We start from the raw sequence: 25,000 nt of genomic DNA, 5'->3' as shown, positions 1-25,000 counted from the left end.
ATGAGTTATAAGTTCTATAAGTGATAAGTTCGATGAGTTAGTTCTATAAATTATAAGTTCTATGAGTTACAAGTTCTATGAGTTATAAGTTCTATGAGTTATAAGTTCTATAAGTTATAATTTCCATCAGTTAGAAGTTCTATAAGTTTTAAGTTCTTTAAGTCATAAGTTCCATAAGTTATACATTCTATAAGTTATAAATTCTATAAGTTTTAAGTTCTATGAGTTAGAAGTTCTAGAAGTTATAAATTAAAAGTTTCTAATTCATTGATCGGTGATAAATCACTGAAGCGAGTGATTCCTCCAGTTTTCCATCAAATTGATTCACTCGACAGCATCAAACAGTTTTCAACTAATGTTTTTTTTCATATTGACAAGCTCAACTGATTTCCTAATTTTGAATGATTGATTGATTTCATTTCATTTCATTGATTTGATTGATGATTTGATTGATTGATTGATTTGATTTGATTTCATTGATTTGATTGATGATTTGATTGATTGATTGATTTGATTGATAATTTTATTGATTGTTTTTACTGATTGATTTGATTGATTGATTGATTTCCTACTTAGTCGCAGCTCTCGTGGTTGTGTAGATCTCATTCCAGGCTGATGATTCTGTCTGTGTTGAGTTTGAAAGTGATTGTAGCGCAACAAACAAACAAACAAACAAACAAACAAACAAACAATTCAAAAATAAATGAAAATAGGCCTTGACGACGGATCAAAACAATGAAATACATTTAAATTCTCTCATAACGAACGTAAATCAAAAAAATTTTTTTTTTCTTTCAAATATAATTTTTTTTATATATTTTTCTCTCAGGGACTTTGTGTTTTCTAATCAGGTTTTTTTTATTTTACACAGATTTACCCAAAGTCATACTGAGGCCACACCCACCAAGGACTATAAGACCTACACCAACTACTACAACAGTTACTACTCCTACTCCAACATCTACACCAACTACTACAACAGTTACTACACCAACTACTATAACAGTTACTACCCCTACTCCAACACCTACACCAACTACTACAACAGTTACTACACCAACTACTATAACAGTTACTACTCCTACTCCAACACCTACACCAACTACTACAACAGTTACTACACCAACTACTATAACAGTTACTACTCCTACTCCAACAACTCCACCAACTACTACAACAGTTACTTCTCCAACTACTACTAAAACTCCAACTACTACACCAACTACTACAACAATTACTACTCCAACCTCTTCTACTACTCCAACTACTACAACAATTACAACTCAAACAGCTACTACTACTTCAATTACTACACCAACTACTACAACAATTACTACCCCAACTACTACTGCTACTCCAACTACTACACCAACTACTACAACAATTACTACTCCTACTACTACTCCAACTACTACAACAATTACTACTCAAACTACAACTACTACTCCATCCACTACTACAACTACCACTCCACCCATTACTACATCGACTACAACTCCAGGCACTACAACTTCTACTCCATCTACTACGAGGACAACTACTACTCTACCCACTACTACAGCTACTACAACTAGTACATCCCCTATTACTACTGCTACTACTACTATTCCTACTACATCTACTACTTCTGTTACACCTACAACCACAGAACCTACCACCACAACTACACCCGGAGTACTCAGTACAACATACACCACGCTGATTCCTACTACTACTGTTATTATTACTACGGCTGTCCCTACAACCCGAACGGAACCAACAACGACAGCTGTCACCATGACAACCAGCGTGGCAACCAGCGCCTCCTTAGCGACCACCCCCCCTCCCTTCACCACCACGCTGAGGAAGAGAGGAGACGTGCACAGTGAGAGAGAGAGAGAGAGAGAGAGAGAGACACACACACACACACACACACACACACACACACACACTTCACATATATTATCTTGAAAGTCATTTTGTGAACAGTCAAGTGCTTAACAAGTGTGTGTGTGTGTGTGTGTGTGTGTGTGTGTGTGTGTGTGTGTGTGTGTTGCAGTTCCCCGTCACCATAACCAGGTGTGGGAGTTTGACATTGAACTGGGAAACACTGGGGAGGACTTTAGCGACGATCCTGGTATGAACAGCGTGCGTGCGTGCGTGCGTGCATTTTGTCTCTTGCACAGAAACTTTTTTTTGTCATAACATATGAGTAGTTGCTGCTCAAAATGTGAAATATTGATGTACCATCCGTCAGAGGCTGGGGTGCTCCACTGCTCCTTCCATCATGGGCTGTGTGACTGGATGAGCGACAGGGAGGGGGATGTGGACTGGCTCACGGTGCAGAGCCCTGCAGGTGAAAAGCGCATTTAACATTCTTTTAAAAAAAAAATGTCAAACGTTTTCCCCATTGGACTGCATTGAGCCACGGTGAGAAGCTGCAGCAGAGTGCTACGTTTTTGTAAGTTGTTTTTGTACATGCTGGCCTACATGACATCATGTCTGTCCCTCTCCCAGGTGGGCAGTACTTGTCCGTCCCGGAGCTGAAGGCGGGGCAGCGCAGCGTGCGGGGAGCCCGTCTGTCCGTGGCGGTGGCGCCGCCCTTCAGCCGCGACGGCGCCTGCTTCTCCTTCAGCCACCGCCTGGCGGGGAACCGCGTGGGCACGGTTCAGCTGTTCCTCAGGAGGTCGGGGCGCGGCCACAGGTGTCGACGCTCGTTCAGTATAATATGGAGAAACGTGACCCAAACGTGGCTTTACCAGATCGGATCGGTGCTGGGTTTTGGGATATCTTTCAGGTTTTAGTACTGTGGTGTCGGTGTAGTAGCAATAGTACGTCAGGGTCCTTGTCAGGTCCTTCAGGTGCTTGAAAAGTCAGTGAAAAATAAACTCTCTTGGTAGATGGCAATAAAATTTATAAATGTGTATATATATATATATATATATATATACACACACACACACACACACACACACACACACACACACACACACATAAATAAATAAATAAATATATAATACATCTAGGGTCTACTATTGAAAATTGATTAGATTTGTTTTGTGTGAGGTCCTTGAAAATGAAAAAATTGTGCTTAAAATGTACTTGAAAATCCTTGAATTGAATTTGGCGATGCCATAATTAACCCTGGTACAAATAATAGTTTCATTTCGCAGTATGTTTATATAGAAGCTAAATTAGGTATTTTTAGATTGATATATTGATGATTAACTTGACTGATCGATGGTTTTCGTCAATAACTCAACAACAATATTCAGTATTATTTGATTGTGTAATTCGTCTATACAGAGTTGCAACGTGCTATATGACATCATGCACATTATTTGACGTTGACCTGTCATTTCTTGGCCGTCGTCGTACTCGACTAGGTACTGACGCTTTTCTAAAAGTAGTTTATTGTTCCTCAAAATTGTGACACATTTTGTATTTGCACACATTCAATGGTTTGACGTTACTGGAGGCTGCGTGACCTCACGGCCGTCTCGTCTCTTGATTGGCTGCCGCCGCTGCAGGTACAGCCCTGCCCTCTGGAGCCGGACGGGAGGACATGGGTGGAGACAGACGCAGGTCAACCTGGACAGAGAGACAGACAGAGTGAGAGAGAGAGAGAGAGAGAGACACACACACACACACACACACACACACACACACACACATATAGTTTTTTATCTTTTAAAAGTTTGTGTCTAGATCCAGTTTTTCATTGGATTGGATGGAATAAAGTGTGTGTGTGCATTCCCGTGTGTGTGTGTGTGTGTGGTTTATAACACCACCGAACACCCAACAGCATTAATGGGACATTTGGATCGTCAGGACATATTAAGTGTCCTCATATCCTCAGAATAATGTTGTCCTCATAATAAGGTCCCCATAATAATGTCCTCATTATAAAGTCCTCATAATAATATCCTCACGATTTTGCCCTTGTATTAATGTCCTCATACCACCTGTACCTGTGTGTGTGTTAGGTGTTACTGAAAGCAGAGCGGCGAGACAGGCAGAGAGGAGAGATCGCCATTGATGACATCATTCTGAAGAGAGGAGCGTGTTGATGATGTCACACATCAGCGGGACACCCACGGTCACATGCACACCCACGCAGGTGTACGCACGCACACACGCACACACACGAGCAGATCAGTGTGTGTGTGTGTGTGTGTGTGTGTGTGTGTGTGTGTGTGTGTGTATGTATGTGTGCGTGTGTGTGCGTGTGTGTGTGTGTGTGTGTGTGTGTGAAAACATTGATTAGGGTAAATTTCCCGATGTTTCCATCTGCGTGCGTATCGGAAATTCACCTAAAAGAGATTTCCTTTTGTAATACAAATAAATAAATAAATTGTGTATATACTGTACGTTTTTTTTTTTTTTTCATCTTTGTCAGGAATAACGCTCGGTTTTGAAAACAATATTTATTAAGCAGATTTATTTAAAAAAAAAAATTGCATATTTTGAAATGTTTTATCCTTCTACACTTTCACCGTTTCACCTCTGTTTACACTGTTCAAAACAGGTTTCATTTTCACTCTCTGACTGAGACACACACACACACACACACACACACACACACACACACACACACACACACACACACACACATCTCATCAAAACTTTTTTTTTTTTTCCTCCAGTTTAGTTCATTTTTGACCACGACGCTCATGTCACCGCGCCGCTGCTTTACTTCCTGGTTGGAATATGGCGCCGTCATCAAGGCGGGAGCCGGGAAAAACAAAATAAAACCAAACCAAACAAAACATTTTTTCAATTTTTTCCCCTGGAGGAACCTCCGTTCACTTGCTGGGTTTATTGTTGCTCTGTTCAAATCAATCATTTTCACTGAGTCTTTCCGATACTTGACCCGGACATGTGACCTCTGACCTTCTGCATAAGTCCTCGGGCGAGCGAGCGAGAGAGAGAGAGAGAGAGAGAGAGAGAGAGAGAGACTTAATGTGTGATTTATGACGGCAGAGTGCACCAGGAATAGTTGTTTTAAAGATAAGACAAAAGATAAGCTCTTTTTGTCCCACATACCATACGCTCACTACACTGGGCCCCGCCCGAGCCACAGACGGCTCGTCCACCAGGGGGCGCCAGCGTCGCCAACGTGGTCGGAGCAAGCGCTGCCGAAAAAATAGGCCTTTTAAATACGGCGAGAATGAAAAACAAAATAAAGGTATGAAATAAGCTTATATATTTGTGTGGCTTGTGTTGCGTCGTGTTTGCATCGGGCGAGGGATGCGAGGAGTCGCACCGCGCCTTTCAAAGTAAGAGCGACGGCCTGGATCGGAAACGGGCCTCGCGGTCAGAGAGGAGGAGTGTCGAAGAAGAAGAGATGGAAGAAGAGGTGTAGAAGAAGAGATAGGAGAAGAGGTGTAGAAGAAGAGAGGTGCATTTGATGGCCGGGCTGGAGTTACGGGTTCACCATGAACGACAGGACGTACACGTGAGGTTTTGAGGAGGTTAGTGTGCATTGAGGGAGGGAGGGAGAGGGAGAAGGAGAGGGAGGGAGGGAGGAGGAGGTCAGTGATTTGTGCTTTAACACCTGTTTTCAGAGCTTAGGGAGGCTGGTGCACGCACGCACACACACACACACACACACACACACACACACACACACACACACACACACACACACACACACACACACACACACACACACACACACACACACACACACACACGCACACACGCACACACTCACGCACGCACACACGGAGGAAATGAACGGCAGGAAGGGAGGAGTGACATGATTGGTAGTTTACACTGAACAGATTCCACAGTTTATAGTCACACACACACACGCACACACACAAACACAGGCTGATGAATATGTATATTGTATATGTGTGTGTGTGTGTGTGTGTGTGTGTGTGTGTGTGTGTGTGTGAGTGTGTGTCAGATGGTTTCAGTAGTTAAAGTGTAGATGACAGACTGCTTGTTAACCCTACAATTACTACAATAACCTCACTGCTCTCTCTCTCTCTCTCTACCCCCCCCCTCTCTTTCTCCCTCTCTCTACCCCTCCTCTCTCTTTCTCTCCACAAGAAACTAAATGAGTTAAATCAGTTGAAGTTCCATTTAAATGATCCATGATGAATAATAAAGAGAAAGAAATAAAAGGCTTCATTATTAATACACACTTACATTCATCGTGTATGTGTGTGTGTGTCATGGACTGGCCGGGTGTCGCCACCTTATGCGTCCAGTGAGCGGGGATGGATGGAGGAATGGAGGGATGGGTGGATGAATGAATGAATGGATGGATGGATAGATGAATGAATGAATGGATGGATGGATGGATGGATGGATGGATGGATGGATGGCCCAGCATTCAGCGTTGCAGCCAGTTGTAAACAATACTAAACAGTGTTTGACCAAGTAAAAGTACGTTTCAGTTCCATCGCTGGCGCCCTCTTCTGGACAAAGGGCGGCAGTGCGGCTTTCAGCACGTTTCGTAAAAAAAACAAAAAACAAAACATTAAATACAATAAAATAAGTTCAAATCTATGTTTATGCTTTAAAGCAGCACCGATGTTGTCTTTAAAATTGAACATAGGTTTTAAAAAACACAACTGTTTATTGTCAATAATAATAATAATGAATAATATAATAAAATAATAATAAAATAATAATAATAATAATAATAATAATAATTAAATGCACATATCTGTATATACATAGGCATATTCCTTCTACCTATTCCATTTTATTTCAATTTATTTTTATTGTATTTTATTCTATATATTTTTTATCTTATTCTATAAGTTTTCAACTTACTGTATTAGGTTTTAGGAGTCAGTTAGTCGGTCTATTAGAAAGGAATTTTCTACTTTTTATTTTATTTTATTTTTTTATTTTTTCCTAGGACATATTGTGTGCTATCACCGGGTGCGTTGCATTACATTTCACTGCATATATGTATGGAAGTATGTATATGTATGTGACAAATAAAAATCTTGAATCTAATAATAATAATAAATAATAATAATAATAAAAAATAAAAAATAAATAATAATAATAATAAACAGAGGTGGAACAATGTGTCCCTTTTCCACTCCAACATTATATCTAAAAGGATGGAAAACACCAGCGCTATCAAATTCAATCATCGGAGTCTTTCTGATAAATATCTGGACATCTCAACAAATCTGTATTTTTTGTCAATAAAATAGTGTTTATTCCTGTGGAAACGCATTTATTTGGGCTGTGACTGGATAAACTCAGGAAATGATGGAAATTGTTCATCCAATACAAACCTGGACCATGGACCAAAGAAGCTTCAATTCAAGGCTTCTTCATCGCGACCTCCTCCTTAGAGATGAAGGTTGTTTTATGTGTTTAGGAAGCTGATTTTGGGGAACAAATTAGTCTGTTTTAGTCTATTTATGATGATGATTATTATTATTATTATTATTATTATTATTATAAACAACAATCATTCTTATTATTCATTATAATTCATGATTATTAATAATATTAGATATTGATATTATTATTATTATTCATTAATATTATTTATTGATATTATTATCCATTATAATTATTTATTATTATAATTCATTATTATTATTATTATCATCATCACCATCATCCGGGTGGAGTGGGTCTTCAAAGAACTATTAAAGCGCTGGTTGCTGTTCTGCGGCTGATGTTTGGGACTGAAGTGATCACAGCATCTGTAAATACGTCACCCAGAGGCAGCCGGTTGTCATGGTTACCATGGTTACCGCCGGTTGATCATGATGGCCTGTGATTTGGTTTCAGCATCCACACTAAAACAATAGTGACACGTCCGCTAGGAAGAACCACAGGGTGAGGGACACACACACACACACACACACACACACACACACACACACACTATGACCCTTGACCTCCATTTCTCTCTGGAGGCGGAGTTCATGCGATATGAGGGTGTGGTTACACCCGGACAGGCGTGGCTTAACTGTATAATGGGTTGTGGGGGCGGGGCTAGTGGTATGTGTCCCCTGACACTTCATAACTCAAACTGCTCGTCTGCTCCACCCGCCATCTCCACATCCACACAAAAACTACAACACCACGCTGGGAAAACGACACCTTCACCCAGCCCCAGGAAAACTACACCTCCAGCCAACAACTGGAAAACTACACCTCCACACATCATCAGGAAAACTGCACCTCAACCCAGCCCCAAGAAGACTACCACTCCACTCAACAACTAGAAACCACACCTCCACCCAGTTCCAGGAAAAGAACACCTTCACCCAGCCACGGGAAAACTATACCTCCACCCAGTACCAGTAAAACTACACCTCGACCCAGTGACGGAAATACACCTACACCCAGCACCAGAAAAAATACACCTCCATCCAGTACCAGGAAAACGATACCCCCAAACACCACCAGGAAAACGACGCCGCCAAACATCACCAGGAAAACTACACCTCTATCCAGTACCAGGAAAACGACACCCCCAAACACCACCAGGAAAACGACGCCTCCAACACCACCAGGAAAACTACACCTGCACCCACTGTCAGGAAAGCTGCACCTCCACCCAGTGGAGATGACCTACAGAGCAGAGAGCCAAGGGGTGAGGATGTTTGTATGTTTCCTTCTGCGTTTCAGATTAAATTACAGTCACTGCAAATAATCATTTAACATTCAAGATATTTGTTCATAAACTTTATTTTCATGTCTGGTCACTTGACCGACTGTTCCATTCTCTGAGCCTAGTTCATCTGATGGTGCTTTGGAACAAACAGGGAAATTCAATTCCTGTTTTTAGATGACATATTACTGATTTTCAACCCATATTATTTATGTTTTTATATTTAATACTACTTGTATTATGTGTGTTTTATGTATTGTTTCTAAATCTACTCTGTACACGTCATGGTTGTACGTCAAGTTCCCTTTTATTAGAGTTCATATGGTTAGAAGTTGTGAACTTTGTGAGTCACAATATTTATTTCGTTATTTAGACCTCGACAATTAGAATTATGGATGACCTCCGGAAGGTCAAACACTCTTGAAAGTGTCTCAAGAATCAGAACTGGGAGTTTTCCACAGAGGTGTGTGTGTGTGTGTGTGTGTGTCACCTGCCAGGTGTGTGTGGGGGCGTGGCCTGTGGAGGGACAGGAGGCTGGGGACAGGGCTGCGGGAGACGCTCCCTCCTTGGCGTCCGGCGTCTGGAGACAGCAGGAGGTCAGTGGAGCTCTGAGTCGCAGAGCAGAACAGAGGTTTTTCCTCAACCCACGCGAATGTTTCAGACAAGCCTATTGCGCTAAATAACCCTTCCCGTCCCTCGGACGGTTAAAGCCCGCATAGGTTATTTGAAAACTTTTAATTATTGGGAAAATAATTCAGTTTTAAGTTTCTTTCTGTCCGTCAGTTAATCGGATCACTGAGTCACCAGAGCCAGACCGCTGGAGAGCTGATCTATGGTGTGTAGATCTGTCTATCTACCTTACTAATTCATCAAGTAAGTCACGTAACTGTTGTGTTTTTAAATGATTATCATCTCATTGAAGGGAAGCAGCTGGTCTGTGACAGGAGCCCTGCTGAAACGCAGTACCGTTATGTGACCACCGGGGGGCGCAGTGTCTCAGACACCCAAAACACCCAGCTTAATCCAACTACTGTGAGTGTGTGTGTGTGTGTGTGTGTGTGTGTGTGTGTGTGTGTGTGTGTGTGTGTGTGTGTGGCTTAAAGCCATGTGTGTTAGCTATCTCACGCTATCAGTGTTACATCTCAGATTTAGTACAATGGGTCAGAACCTGTGTGTGTGATTGCCACCATATTGTGGTCTGGCCCTAGGTCAGTATGCTGGCCATCCAACAGGATTAGTGTGAAATGCCCCCAGAAGGAGAAAGAGGGGGAGGAGGAGGATGTCGAAAAAGGCTGTTAGCTGTTAAAAGTTCTGCTCAAAGCTCAATTGTCTCTCCCCCGGTGTATGTGTACGACTTTAACCGGCAGTTTCATCCTCCATTGTGGAAAGTGGACAGTAGTGTGCGTGATATCAGAGTTATGCCGAAACATCAGCAAACACAACCGGAATGCACTAGTCAATGTATAATCACTACTGATAATAATGATAATAATAATTATGATAATTATTATTATTCATCCCTCTCTGTCCAGTCATCGATCCACCCCCTCACCCCTCTCCTCCTCTACAACGACAGACTTCTCCCCTCCGCCTCCCCCTACAGCCAGCCAATCAGCGGCTCCACTGCCGCCGCCCACACCAGGACCCATCCCCATGGCAACAACCTCAACAGGTAGGATGCCGTGTCGCTCGCTGCTCGCCACATGGTGTGGTTCATGGCTCGCCACATGGTGTGGTTCATGGCTCGCCACATGGTGTGGTTCATGGCTCGCCACATGGTGTGGTTCATGGCTCGCCACATGGTGTGGTTCCCCACTAGTACTCGCCGCACAGTTCACCACTCAGCACAGTAAAAATCGGTGTAACTGGTGACTCCTGCCGCCGTCCTCTCTCCTCCAGCAGACTTCAGGTTAAAAAACCTCTCAACGCCTTCATGCTCTTCATGAAGGAGAAGAGACACGACGTACTGAGAGAGGGGACGCTCAGGGAGAGCGCCGCCATCAACCGGGTGCTGGGACACAGGGTGGGTGTCTCACCGACCCCCGTCGGGTCTGAATAGGACTCAACCGGGGGGAGTGCATTCACACACATTTTATTATTATATATATACATATTTTTAAGTTTGGTCTTCGGGGTCCGCTCGGCCCCACCGGCGGTTGAACCATCGGAAACGAAATAAAATTAAAATTAAAATAAATAAATAAAAAAAAATAAATCACCCCATCTTGCTCTGATCCCCACAGTGGCACTCTCTGTCCAGAACGGAACAGTCCAAGTACTACGAGCTCGCCCAAAAAGAGAGGGAGCTGCACAAGCTGCTGTACCCGGGGTGGTCCGCCAGAGACAACTACGTACGTATCGCAGAGTGGGAGGAAGGGGAGAGGCGGAGACGAGCGTCCTCCTCTGAGGTTTTCTGTTTTTTTTTCCTTTGCTGTGTTTCAGGGGAAGCGGAGGAGAAGAAAGGAGAGGTGGGCGGCCGGCGACGCCCCACACCTCTTCCCCCATCCTTCCCTCCTGTAGCGGACAGACCCCCGGGGAACGCCTCCATCTCTTCCCTTTGCCTCTCTCGCTCGACTCCCCCGTCCCTGTCCGTAGCGGCTAAAACGGTGCCGGTTTAGTTTTTGACCTTAGAATTGGCGTGCGTCATAGAGGTTTTTTTGGGGGGGGCCCTCTGCAGGCAGGAGAAGCTATAAGCGCCATGTTTGCTGCTGTTGTTTCGGAAATCGCTGATAAAACATGTTCCCGTGTGTGACAATAATAAATGCCCTGACACCGTCATTCTGGACATTATATTTATTTGTTATTGCTAGTTTTATAATTTATTTTCTACGCAGGTTTTTTTTTTTTTTTTTTTTTTTAACTGCGTATTTCTTTCGGAAATTGTTGCGACAGCAGTTTCCCTTTCGGGAAATGTAACGTTTGTACATGTATTTCAGGGGTATCAACCAGTGCGTCAAAATGGCCACTTTGACACCACGAATTGACAACTCAAAGATTATTCTAGTTTTAGTCTCCAAAGACATTATATCCACATTTCCACATCATCCAGACCCGAGCCGCAAATGATTCAAAATGACAATTTTTGTTTTTATTATCAAAATGAACATTTGAACAATCGTGGCGGTCCGTTATTGAAGTAAACATTACTCAGACTTTACACAAGCAGCTGTCAGTAACTCACAGCCCTGCGCTGGAACAGGAAGGCAACGCATGGCAAACAGGAAGCCACTCCCCGGCGGGCCGCCCGACCCGAGGCGGCCGCGGCTCCGTCACCGGCGGCCACCTCAGGCGCCCCGAACCAAACGTTTGAGCCCGAGCCGACCGCGGCTCAAACGTGGCTCCGGCCGCGCAAGGTTTTTTTTTTTTTAACGAAACGGTTCCCCGAGACGGACAAAACGAACAAGCCCTGCTCCGACAGCACACATCCATGAACTTCAGTAAGATGACGACGCTGACCCAAAAAAAAAAAAAAAAAAAAAAAAATCAAGTATAATAATCAGGAAGTACACTCTGGTCAGCCGCAATGATCCTAAAAATCATTTCAAACTCCATCTGTGGCGCGCTGACGTCGCGGCAGAACGGAAACGCACATCTGGAGCCGTGACGGCGCCCTCGCACGCGTTGGGTCTCCGGGCTCTTGGCACGCGCTTCCGTGCGACACCCCGCCCCAACGGGCAAGGTTCGGTTTTTTTTTTCCGCATTGAAATGAGTGGCTCGACGGCGGCTCGTTGCGCCCACCTTTCTTCGGTTTTGGGAGCCGGTGACGGCGGCGCGGGAGGAGGCGAGGAGGTTTGTTTGTCTTGTTTTTTGTTTTGTCGAGGAGTCGTCGCCACGGACCCGGCACGGGGGGAGACGCCCGGCGTCCGGGGGAGACGTGGAGACCTCGCCCGCCCGGCCCGATCCTCGATGGCTATTGGGTCCAGAGAACCTGCCGGCTTTTGTCCTTTGTTGAGAAGGCGTATGGCTCAGAGGTTTGGCACAGCTTTTTTTTTTTTTTTTTTTAACTCCGGTTCTCCCGGCGGTGCAGCTACAGGCCGACCAATCAGCACAGAGCGGACAGTTTTTTTTTTTTGTTTTTGAACGGCGGTAAGGATGATCCGCTGCGGCGACCCCTAACAGGAGCAGCCGAAAGGAAGAGAAAGAAGGTTGTTTCCGAGAGGGTTGATTCCTCTCGGTCCGTGGCGAATGGTGGTGGGAATCCCCGGGTTCTCGCGTTTTAAAAGTCTGTCTTGAGCTCCGTCGGATCCGCCGATGGAGGAGAAATCTTCCAGAATCCGCGATGAATCTCAACGTCTTAAAAAAAACAAAAAAAAAAACAACAAAAAAAACTGACTGTTTACGGTCGGCGGAGGGCCCCGACGGGGACGACCGGCTTCCCGAACCTGAACGTGGAATTCTCCCGGGAAAACAACCCACAAAAACAACAAAGGCGTCAGGGAGCTCCATCATTCTAAAACGGTGGCGATACATTTTTCGCAAAAACTTTTATTTTGAAAGGCTCCATCCTCTCGGGCACGACATCCGTTTCGAGTCCTCCTCCTCCTCAAGTCCCGAAAGCCGACGTCAACAGGAGAGTCGAGAAAAAGGAGGAGCAGCAACGCAGCAACCTTCCACCTCCACCCCTCCCTCCCCTTCCGTCACTCCTCCCTGCCGCCCCCCATCATGCTGTAGCGCTGGGTGCAGCCGTTGGGCAGAGCGATGGGCCAGCTGAAGGTCACGGGCACCACGCTCTGCACGTTCCTCTCCAGGAAGTTGAAGATGGGGTTCCACCAGGTCCTCGACAGGAGGTTGTTCGGCGCCCGCCGCAGCGCCTGAGCGGGAGGAAGAGCAGGTACGGAGGTTTTGACGCGGTCAACATTTTGTCGTCCCACCCCCCACCTCCACTCTCGTTCAATAATAAAGCAATAGAATCAAAATAGAAAAAAAAAAAAGAAAATGGCATGATGCAATAAACTTCAGAATGAACTGCAAGATGGAAAATTGTGAAATGATACCGAAAACGTAACAATAAACAATAAAATAGAGCGATGTACAATCAACTTAATGATAAACAATAAATACAAACCTAAAAACTTGCAACAAAAACGATAAAAATGACCAAAACACAAGAATATTTTTGCATTTAGTTCTTAGATTAGGGATATTATCATTAATATATGTTTTTTACGTGTGCCAAACACCAGAGTGACACGCACAAAATAAGATCCAAGGTCAAAATGTCAACGATAACCTCTGCGTGCCGTTTGTCTTTTTTCCCCAAACCAGATGTATAAATAAAGAACAAGGTACAGTCGCGCGCGCGCGCGCGTGCGCACACACACACACACACACACACACACACACACACACACACACACACACACACAAAACATTCTGCACTATCGCTTTAGTTAGTTAATGGAACCCTGAAGGACCTAATCCTCGGTGGGGACACATTTATTACAAGATATCCACAATCTGTTGATTAAAATGACCATTACTTGATTAACAGCCTTGTTTAAAGAACTGTTGTACATGGACACATGAGATGGCAAGGAACCACCAGTAGAGAGCAGCACAGTTCTGGTGTAAAAAAAAAAATAAAAAAAATATAAAAGAAAATTAGTGTGAGTGTGTGTGTGGGTGTGTGCGCGCGTGTACACCTACGTGTGTGTTGGCCATGGTGTGGTACCACCAGAACACCCGGGTGGTGACGAAGTACCCGATGACCACGTCGACGCTGTAGTGCTCGTGGCCGATCAGGATGCAGACCACGCCCGTGGCGCTGAGCAGCCAGCACAGCCAGCGGTACCACCAGAACCTGCGAGGGGAGTCTGGAACCACGCACGGGCGCGTTACCATCCAAATATCTACTCAGTTCCACCGCGCGGGCCACTTCCATAACAATTAAGACAATTATTCAAAAACATTTGAATATATATATATGATATATATTATATTTATAATAGAATTTTCTTAATTGTTATTGTTATTCAATATATATATATATATATATATATATATATATATATATATATATATATATATATATATATATATATATATATATATATATATATATAATATTATTAATAATATGAGATGAACAACGTGCAAAGTGGAATATTATTTCCATATTTCACTTTTCACGTTGTTCATCTCATATTTAAAATAAAATTATATATATTAAATTCACTGTATATTTCATGTTTTGTTCACGTACTGGTTGAGTTGTTCTTTGTGGGTATTGTGAATTTAGTGCATATTCTTCTTCCACACTGAACTGCTGCCCCGCCTTGGATTTATTATAGGTTTGTACAGTAAAGGTTGATGTCATTTATACATTTTTAAAAAATGTCATTATTTTAATGAAGAACTGATAAAAGGGAATTCCGCAGTGTTCCTTGTTTAAAAATGGTATTGTTGAGGACACACGCACGCACGCACACGCGCACGCAGTGAAAATGTTGAAATTATTCCAAAGGACTCTTTTTGAAAAGGAAACGTGAGGTTATTCAAGCAGAGGGGTCGGCTTCAACGGTTACCGTGGTACCGACGGTTCCGGATTCCACATTTTAACACTCACACTCGGTGATGAAAAGGTAAGAGAGCGTCAACATGACGGTGTGTCCGCTGTAGAGGAAGTCCCCGCACATCAGGTGGGAGCCCGTGAGAGACAGACCTGGGGAGAGGGAGCGCAGCCTCAGTTCTGATCTTTAACAGTCGAGGAAGACGTCGTCAAAAAACCATGCCATGACATTCACATCCACCAGGAGTTGCTCTGGTGAGATTTGGCGCGCCACACCGCAGGCCGCCCAAAAAAAGCACGACACTCCGAGAAAAAAAAAAAAGGTAGAATAAAAAAAGGAATAACAAAACAGAATTTAAAAAGCGAATTTAAATATTTCACTAAATATGTAGTCTAAATCAAATTGTCAAATATGTACGGATAAAAATACAAAACACAACATAGTCAGATATATCAGATATACAAATATACAAAATGCAACGCTATGCACAGGATACATTATTGCTCTGAGTATAAGTTATAAATATGATGAGCCAGTCACAGTAATCATTATTATTATTGTTATTATTAACAAACGTTGTTACCACATTATCAAGTATTCTAAAACTGTTACTGCATTGGAAGTTACGATAAAACTATAAACGACACTGTTACAATGTATTATTAAATCCATGTCTCTACGTTATAGGGCAGAACAGAACATGACATGAGAATAACACATGGAATATTGATCATAAATTTGACATAAAATATGAATATGACTGACCTCCTCCAGATATCAGTCTGAGTATTCTCCAAATCTTCCCTGTGGAGTCATTGTACAGCTGTTGATGGACGGACAATATACAGTTTTAATAATATCTATATTTCTATACATTAAAATAATTTATTAAGTTTGGGATGTTGATGATGTCATTGTGTGTGTGTATGTGTGTACCTTGGGAGCGCACACCATGTGCTTGCCAGGAACAGGGAGTGTGGTGATGTACATGGTGACACAACGATACATGTACAGTGTCCCGATCAGGAAGAAACACCTGCGACCGATGATAGACCTGACACGCACGCACGCACGCACACGCACACACACACACACACACACACACACACACACACACGATGTATATCATATCATGTATATCATGCTTATTTTTATTTATTTATTTTTAAGTATTATCCATCTTGTATTTTTTATTTTCAAGCTTATTTTAATCGCGTATTGTTAATTTTAAGGGAACTTGTATATTACCAATTATCTTTTACTTCTTTTTCAGGTTGTTTCTATATTCCAAATTCTTTATAAATTTTGTAATACATTTTTTGGTTCATTGTAAATTGCCAATTATATATATATATATATATATATATATATAACTAAAGGTTGCTGGTTCGATCCCAGGCTCCTCCTGCTAGCATTCTGTAGTGTCCTTGAGCAAGACACTTAACCCCTAATTGCTCCTGATGGCTGCGTCCGTCGGTGTTTGAACAGTTGTAAGTCGCTTTGGATAAAAGCGTCTGCTAAATGACTAAATGTAAAATGTAAATGTAAATGTGTATATATATATATATATATATATATATATATATATATATATATATAAATAATCACATTTTTGGTTTACTGTTTACTGTTTTTATTTTTATGGTTAACTAAGGGTTATTATATATTGCCATTTTTTTTTTTTCACTGCATACTGGCAAATTCTTCATGTTTTTATTCTCATTACTTTACTATTTTTGCCTATTGTGTTATATATGAGCTGCCGCATCAGTGCAATTGCCCCCTCCAGGGGATGAATAAACTACCTGAAATAATGGGAGTGGTATTATGGGATACGGGAGCATCACCCACTTGTGTTTGAGGAAGATCCACTGGACGAACCAGAGGCCGACCAGCACCAGCCCGTTGACCTCGGTGACGTTGAAGGCCCAGGGCACCCGGTCCACATAGTCGAAGAACTTGTCGGGCAGCGGCGGGCTCACCGACTTGTCGGGCACACGCTCGTGCACAAAGGTGATGATGACGGTGGTGAAGAGCAGGTTGAGGACGGCGTAGACGAAGGCCACGCCCGTCTTCCACCACTCCGCCGGCAGCTGGTTGGCGCGCTCGTGCGGCACGGCGATGGTGACGTAGTCGCGCTGCCGGCGCAGCGCGTTGGGCAGGCAGCGGAGCAGGCGGCTGCGCTCGGCGCCGCGCTTGCACGGCCTGCCGCCGCCGCCGCCGCCACCGTCCTCGGGAGCCTCAAACGAGAGGCGTGCCAAGTTGCCGTTGGCGAGCCGGGGAGGAGGAGGAGGACAGGGAGGAGGAGGGGGGGGGGGAGAGGCGGGTTCCGGGATCGTCACGGTGACTTCCAGGGGAACGGGACAATCGTCGTTGTCCTGGATTAGTTCTGAAGCGGCCATGACACTGGGAACCAGTCGGGGCGTGGCTGAGGTGTCGGGCCGTCTGGGCTGCCCCGCCCACTTATCCTTCTTTTGTCTGGGATCGACCGCTCCGGTCTGAGCTCGTGTCGCTGGGGACGGGTGCTTCCGGCGTCGGGCCGACGATTGCCGGTCAACAAAAGCGTGGATTGATATTCCCAACAGTCTCACGGGTCGATTGGTGAGGCCTGTCAGAGGTCAGAGGTCATCAGTCCGCCTGGTCTGGAGGACCCTGTGAAAACCTGAAAGCACAGAAACAGAAGTTAGACACGTCTGATGGGCTGGAATTCGGCTCTGACAGTGACGCCCTCAAAGCATTATGGATCCCTGTTCACCTATTGGCCGGAGCCTCAATGTGACGCGAGAAAAGGGAGTTTCCGGGAAAATAAAGATGGCGTCTGAAAAGAAGTTTGAACTTTGAGAGGGATTGTTTGACCGTGTGAATTTACCGAGATTGGAATCTTCAGTGAGAGCCCGCCCCCACCACCCAAAAAAAGCGGACAATCCGCTCTGTGCATCTGCCGGAACGCCCTCGGCAGAGTCTGACCCCAAGGCGCGGCATCCCGGGGGCGCTCGGACGGCCTCGGACCGTCTCGAACCGTCACGCATGCCTCATTCCTGAACGCCGCGCCGCCTGGATTTGCGCTCAACTCCTGTGAACGCGCGGTCTGAGCAAAGATTCAACAACGCGTTGGTGCTTGAACGTCTATTGTAATCTAAAGCTGTTTATTTATCTTCTTTTCGTATCTTCAATGGTGTTTGTGGGTGTGGTTTGCTATATGTTCAAGACCAGGATCCTTAAATTAACTCTCTTTATTTAAGCCGTTTAATTGTGATATTCCGGGGAAAACGGCATCTCCCGGGTGTTTTTATCAACATAGGCCCGCGATGGGGCCGCTCCGCAGGCGTGGGCGAATCCGGTCCGGACTTTGCGTATCCGGCCGTTTCGCGCCGAGTCAGAACGGTTCCTCCCGGGTATTGAACGAAGCCCTGCAAGGGGACGAGCGTCTGGGCGGGAGCTCCGAGGCGGGTTCGGCGCCTCGCTCAAGCGCACCCCTGGAAACGGGCCGGGAGGAGCCGAGCATCGAACCGCCCACCCCCTCCCCCGGTGGCCGTAGGAGGCGGAAGTGAGCTCGATCAAGAAGCACTGGCATTGATCCCCGTTGATCCCATCCCTAAAATGGACCCATATAAACACGCTGGTGGAGAACGTCGCAGTTTCGCCGCTGGGCGCCGTTTTATGGACGCAGTATTCCCGGGGCTTGTTGATACCCAGAACCAATAGAAATAAAGACTCATGGTCTCATCGAAGAGCCTGAGCCTCAGTTTAGCCCTTTTTTTTTTTTTTTTTCTTCCCCGGCTCCAAAACGTGAAACAGGAACTGAAGCCACGTTGTGCAACAGCGGACGCCGCGTCGGCCGTTTTCCCGAGCACGTGACGTGCACGTACAGTGTGGTATCCGCGGATCTGTAACTGTAGAGAATTCAATTGTTTCGGGGCCGGAGGAATTCACTTGCTGCCGTTCAGCCGGGCTCATATCCGAACAACCATCGGTCTCAGCTGCTACTGACCTGCCGCACACACACACACACACGTACAAACACACGTACGAACACACACACACACACACACGCACACGCACGCACACGCACAAGCACTCCAAAGTGCTTTGTTTGACTTTTAGTAACCTGAGTGAGTAACCAGCCACTCCTTAAGGAACACACACACACTTTGTTCAAGTGCATATTCGGTTAAGGCTACAGGCACCCAAAGTCCCACCAACGCCCACAGGAAGTCGTAACAGGACAGGTCTGACAGCATTAAGGGCAGGAGGATGGGGGGAGAGAGAGAGAGAGAGAGAGAAGATTGAGATCTTTGCTTTTTAGAACGAAAACAAAGCTTCAGCTCTCAAAACCTGTTTGTGTGTGTGTGTGTGTGTGTGTGTGTGTGTGTGTGTGTGTGTGTGTGTGTGTGTGTGTGTGTGTGTGTGTGTGTGTGTGTGTGTGTGTGTGTGTGTGTGTGTGTGTGTGTGTGTGTGTGTGTGTGGTAATTAGCTCCATGTGAATGTGATGAGTTTTAGCTCATAGGTCACCAGTCAGCAATTACCATCGGAGAAAAACCAGTAAAAAAAACAAAAAAATAAAAACGAGTCAACTTAAGTTGCTTAAGACTTAAAAGTTTTAATGATGAGCAGATACGGAGTTCCAGGACCTTTACTGAACAGTAGAACACACTTTGACACATTATAGTTTGGACTCACTGGATCATAACGATCGGCGGAAAATCCAGTATTCCTCACGATCAGACATGTACACTGTAAAAGTGGGTGTTTAAAACTACACTTTGTCTTCAGGTTTTTCCTTCTATGCGTTTATTCAGCTTTGCTTTTAAATATGCATTTCATGCCTCATGCGAAGCACATTGCATTGCATTGAGTATGAGATGCGCTGTGCACTTTCGGGGGCAACCCCAGACAGGACTTAGCAAGATGAAGGTAACGGCAGAAAACCCAACCACAGACATGTCAACACACTACGTCGGTGTCGTCGGGATTTACACCAAACAATGAGTCATGGAACGGAGAGGGTTGCGGATTGATGCAGGGTTTCTGCAGGTTCCAACTACTCAAATTGAACACTCTTTAAGACCCTTTTAACCCATTGTGAATGCAATTCATCACCTATTTTCACTGTCCAAAATGGCGAAAAAAAAAAAAAAAAAAAAAAAAAAAAAAATAGTCCAGTTGTCCACCAGTTGATCCATCGGGATCAGAGGGATAAAAAATAAATAAATAAATAAAAATAAATGAAAAAAATATATACACACACACAATAAATAAAAAAAAAATATATATATACATATACATATACACACACACACACACACACACACACACACACACACACACACACACACACACACACACACACACACACACACACACACACACACACACACACACACACACTAAAATGAGTCACCAAACCCCCTCCCCCCACCAACAAAAAAAACAAACCACGCCTAAAAGCGAGTTGTTTGCATCTATTTTTAAGACCTGTCAGAACCTTATCTACGACATTTTCATGGTCTAAAATTGAGATTTTTGGCTCTTTAAAGACCCGCGGAAACGCTGTAACAGTCAAAGTGGCACCGGAATCGGCGAAATACCAGTGAAGGTGCCGCAGGTAACGGACGCACTGACACAGAGCTGAAAAACAGTAATAACTTAGTGTTCGTCTCCCCTCAGCGTGACAAATACTTTAACTCCCAGCTGCCCCTCTCTTTAACATTTCAGGTGTGTGTGTGTGTGTGTGTGTGTGTGTGTGTGTGTGTGTGTGTGTGTGTGTGTGTGTGTGTGTGTGTGTGTGTGTGTGTGTGTGTGTGTGTGTGTGTGTGTGTGTGTGTGTGTGTGTGTGTGTGTGTGTGTGTGTGTGTGTGTGTGTGTGTGTGTGTGTGTGTGTGTGTGTGTGTGTGTGTGTGTGTGCACACTCACTCTGAAACCAAAACAGAAGCAAGTGACAGGGGATGGTAGCTCAGGAGGTAGAGCTGGTGGTCTAGTGATCCAAAGGTTGCTGGTTCGATCCCAGGCTCCTCCTGCTAGCATGCTGTAGTGTCCTTGAGCAAGACACAAACCCCTAATTGCTCCTGATGGCTGCGTCCGTCGGTGTTTGAACAATTGTAAGTCGATTTGGATAAAAGCGTCTGCTAAATGACTAAATGTAAAATGTAATGTAATGTAATGACAGTATTTAGCCATTTCATCAATTGGGTCTCAGAAACGTATCACCAGGTTAACCACGGAGTCTCCGTGTCGGGGGCATCACCACAATCCCGGCTGCTGAAAATCGAAACGGAGTTCTGCTCCAGGGCTCCATCAACGCCGACCTGGAACGCCAACCCCTACTCTAGTTTTTCCCCCCCCCCCGCCAAATTAACACGTCCGCTCACTCCTCCCGCCAGACGCTACAGCCGCGCACCTCCTCCTGAGTCACTCAGACACCGCATTGTGCAACGCAATGACGATGTGGTAAAAGCTCGTGATGATACCACCATACGGACACAATGCCTCTGTGTTGCGGTTTACTCAATTCCTGGGCCGCCCGTCGCGGAACACACACCTTGAAGTGACGAAACAAAATATGAGCTGACATTGACGGATCGGTACTTTCGGGACGGAGGTTTTTTTTTTTTTGTCCCCCCCCCCTAGCAACAACATATTTGAAATCGTATGTGTTTACAATTATCTTGTGCGACCAAACACACATTTATGCCAAACTGCTATACCAGGAATATTATGGTGGGAATTTTTCTCTCCTTTATTGCACTTTTGTTCTCCGATCTAACATTGAGACGCTCGCACCCCCTGACACTTTTTGACTTTTAAGCCGATAAACACCTAAAATTGATTAACCTTGGATTTTTTTTTTTTTTTTTTAAATGGTTTAAAATTGTGTAGATGTTTTCTATTGTACAGCACCTGTGTCTTTATAGCTCTTTTATTTAATGATAATTGATGCAGACACATGTGTGTGTATATATACACACATATATACACACATACATACACACATACATATATATATATATATATATATATATATATATATATATATATATATATATATATATATATATATATATACACACACACACACATAAATATATATACACACACACACACACACACACACACACACACACACACACACACACACACACACACACACACACACACACACACACACACACACACACACACACCCCTATCTTTAAAGATATTTTATGCATTATACAATCATATCCCAGTTAGAAATATGCTAAATTACAGAGATATATGTAAACGTGGCCTATATTCAATATTTCACTCTAAGCGATAGAAAACAGCGAGCCACTGGACAGTTCACTGGACTTTTTCCTCGCTCAACACCAGGTAAACACCACGCCCGCACCTGGACATCAGTCGGCTTCCAGGTGAACAGCAAACGTGTTCGACATCTAAGAAAAGTGACTTGGTTCCTCTTCCTTGCGGCGTAAACCACGGCGTTGTGATGAGCCGGAACCGTCCCGGTAAAAGTTGTGGATCGGCGGCTCGTCCCAAATTCCATCAGCGGACATCCACCCAGGGCGGCTATACCGTCACGGCAACCCGGCCGTGCCGGCTAGCAACACATGGGGAATCGAACCGGGGACGCACCGACTCGTCGCTCGTTCATCGGTATCGGCCGATATTGGCCCTGTTGACCGCCATCTGCCTATCGGTAAACAAGATGACTTCCAGCGATGGCGGTGGCCGATGTTTGGACGAGAGACCCGGCGCTGCGTTGGCGTGGAGCTCGGAAAACGAACGCGTCGCAGGTGGCGCCGCGTCCGCCGGGCCCCTCGGAGAAGAGATTCGAGAGGTTTATTCGTCACCTACATATACATACTTTCGTACATATATGCAGTGAAATGTAATGCAACGCACCCGGTGATAACACACAATATGTCCTCGGAAAAATTTCTCTCTAATAGACCAACTAACTGACTCCTAAAGCGTAATAAAGTAAGTCGAATACTTATAGAATAGAACAAAAATATATCGAATAAAATAAAATGAAATAAAATGGAATAGATAAAGGGAATATCCTTATGTATATGGAATAGGCAATTATGTATACACAGATATGTGCATTAAAGTGGCACGTGAATAAAGGCACCGGCACCAGCACCGAAACATCGGCACCGGCCAAACCGTTGTCTCGGCCGTCGGTATCGACCCAGAATTTCCCGGTCGGCGCATCCCTTGATTGAACCCCAGGGCCTTGCTCTCGAGAAATGAACCCCTGACCCCGTGAGCGTGGATGTGTAGATGTTTTTTTTTGTGTTTGTTTTTGACTCCAGTCATCACGACGTCATATGTGGTTTAAGGGGCACAGCGGCGTCTCAGAGGGTCCTGGACGCTGAATGAACACACGAGAATCTAATCTCCCCCCATTAGCTCTGATTCATCAACTCGGGACCGAGAGAGAGGGAGGGAGGGGGAGAGATAGAGAGAGGGAGAGAGAGGGAGATAGTTGGGGGGAGAGAGAGAGAGAGAGTGAGGAGGGGGGAGAGGGAGAGAGAGAGATAGTTGGGGGGAGAGAGAGAGAGAGTGAGAGAGTGAGGAGGGGGGATAGAGAGAGAGAGTAAGGAGGGGGGAGAGAGAGAGAGAGAGAGATAGTTGGGGGGAGAGAGAGTGAGGAGGGGGGGAGAGAGAGAGAGAGAGTGAGGAGGGGGGGAGAGAGAGAGAGAGAGTGAGGAGGGGGGGAGAGAGAGAGAGAGCGAGAGAGAGAGAGAGTGAGGAGGGGGGAGAGAGAGAGAGTGAGGAGGGGGGAGAGAGAGAGAGAGTGAGGAGGGGGGAGAGAGAGAGAGAGTAAGGAGGGGGGAGAGGGAGAGAGAGAGAGATAGTTTGGGGGAGAGAGAGAGTGGGGAGGGGGGGAGAGAGAGTGGGGAGGGGGGGAGAGAGTGGGGAGGGGGGGGGGTGGGGAGGGGAGAGAGAGAGAGTGAGGAGGGGAGAGAGAGAGAAGGGAGAGAGAGAGGGGAGAGAGAGAGAGATGCCATTTACATTTTTATTTCAGGTTTTGCTTCACTGACGTATCCCATATCTATTTTTCAACAGCAATGTTAAAAACCATTTCGCCGCCATGTTCACATGCATCCGTTTTCATTTTATCTTCAGCTTCTTTCCACTTGTTTGGTTTGTTTTGTTTGTTTTCCCACTTCCGTCAACACACGATTCCCGTGTCAATAAAGTTGATTGAAATTGAGTTGGGGAGAGCGACAGTTTGTACCAGATTTAAACACGCTCCGCCACAAATGTGATCCGACGGCGGCGTTTTCAACGCATCCGGACGAAAAACACGACATTAGTCCAGGCGACGAAATGCTATTCAGCGCAAGTTTGAGCCGAAATAAAGTTCATGGTCAACGTTCGGAGGAGACGGGGCGCATTGCGCGTGCGCACGCACCTGTGGAAAGGTGCGCCGCGTTTCCGCTTTGTCCGAACTTCTCCTTCCGCTAAAAACAAACAATTAAAAAAACGCGCTTCAGAACAACGCGCGACACGCACCTGTGCTGCCTGCGGACGCGCTCCTCCTCCGCTCGCTTCGCCGTCCGCGCGTCCGTCCTGCGTCGCCCGGTCCACGACTCACGCGAACGCACGGGGAGGAGGAGGAGGAGGAGGGGGAGGGGCGCGGAGCCGGCCCCGCCCACTCGCGGGGCGCGCCGCCCAATCAGATTGGAGCGGATTCGTTTTCCGCAGACACGCCCCCTTGCCCGCTTGTGACTCACCTGTCGGTTCAACCGATACCGGTTCCCCAACACACTGGGATAAAAGCATTGTTTCTAAAGAAAAACAAAAAAACAAAACGTGGAACACATAAAAATACAATTTATTGTAAGAATTACATTTAAAACAATGTTGTTGAAGTAACCATATAACGAATACGCAGTTTAAATTCTATGAC

The 25,000-nt window shown here is 45.1% G+C and overlaps 3 protein-coding genes across 3 annotated transcripts in view; 2 read left to right on the top strand and 1 right to left on the bottom strand.

The window, feature by feature from the left end:
- The window catches only part of LOC307247418 (nephronectin-like), a gene marked incomplete at both ends in the record, with an annotated part of 7,351 nt that extends 6,149 nt beyond the window's left edge, over positions 1-1,202 (top strand). The window contains one exon of the mRNA XM_080023571.1: positions 872-1,202. Coding sequence (XP_079879697.1) covers positions 872-1,202 — 331 coding nt within the window. The remainder of the gene's footprint in view (positions 1-871) is intronic.
- A 438-nt stretch (positions 1,203-1,640) lies between these two features.
- On the top strand, positions 1,641-4,071 carry LOC307247538 (nephronectin). Its single transcript, XM_080023703.1, has 6 exons — positions 1,641-1,864; positions 2,039-2,116; positions 2,237-2,335; positions 2,497-2,683; positions 3,510-3,591; positions 3,966-4,071. The coding sequence occupies exons 1-6, from the start codon at positions 1,777-1,779 to the stop codon at positions 4,047-4,049; spliced, it is 618 nt and encodes a 205-aa protein (XP_079879829.1). The 5' UTR covers positions 1,641-1,776; the 3' UTR covers positions 4,050-4,071.
- A 9,153-nt stretch (positions 4,072-13,224) lies between these two features.
- Positions 13,225-17,498, bottom strand: sgms2b (sphingomyelin synthase 2b; the record flags this gene model as incomplete). The annotated part of the gene is made up of 7 exons (XM_080023569.1): positions 13,225-13,398; positions 14,234-14,400; positions 15,153-15,248; positions 15,862-15,919; positions 16,033-16,150; positions 16,948-17,342; positions 17,439-17,498. The coding sequence occupies 7 exons, from the start codon at positions 17,496-17,498 to the stop codon at positions 13,225-13,227; spliced, it is 1,068 nt and encodes a 355-aa protein (XP_079879695.1).
- Between the last annotated feature and the right edge of the window lie 7,502 nt (positions 17,499-25,000).

The sequence above is a fragment of the Zeus faber genome (genome assembly GCF_960531495.2).
Source record: "Zeus faber genome assembly, chromosome: 22".
Taxonomy (NCBI): domain Eukaryota; kingdom Metazoa; phylum Chordata; class Actinopteri; order Zeiformes; family Zeidae; genus Zeus; species Zeus faber.
The sequence above is the reverse complement of the archived record's forward strand: the minus strand, read 5'-3'. Positions and strand labels throughout refer to the sequence as shown.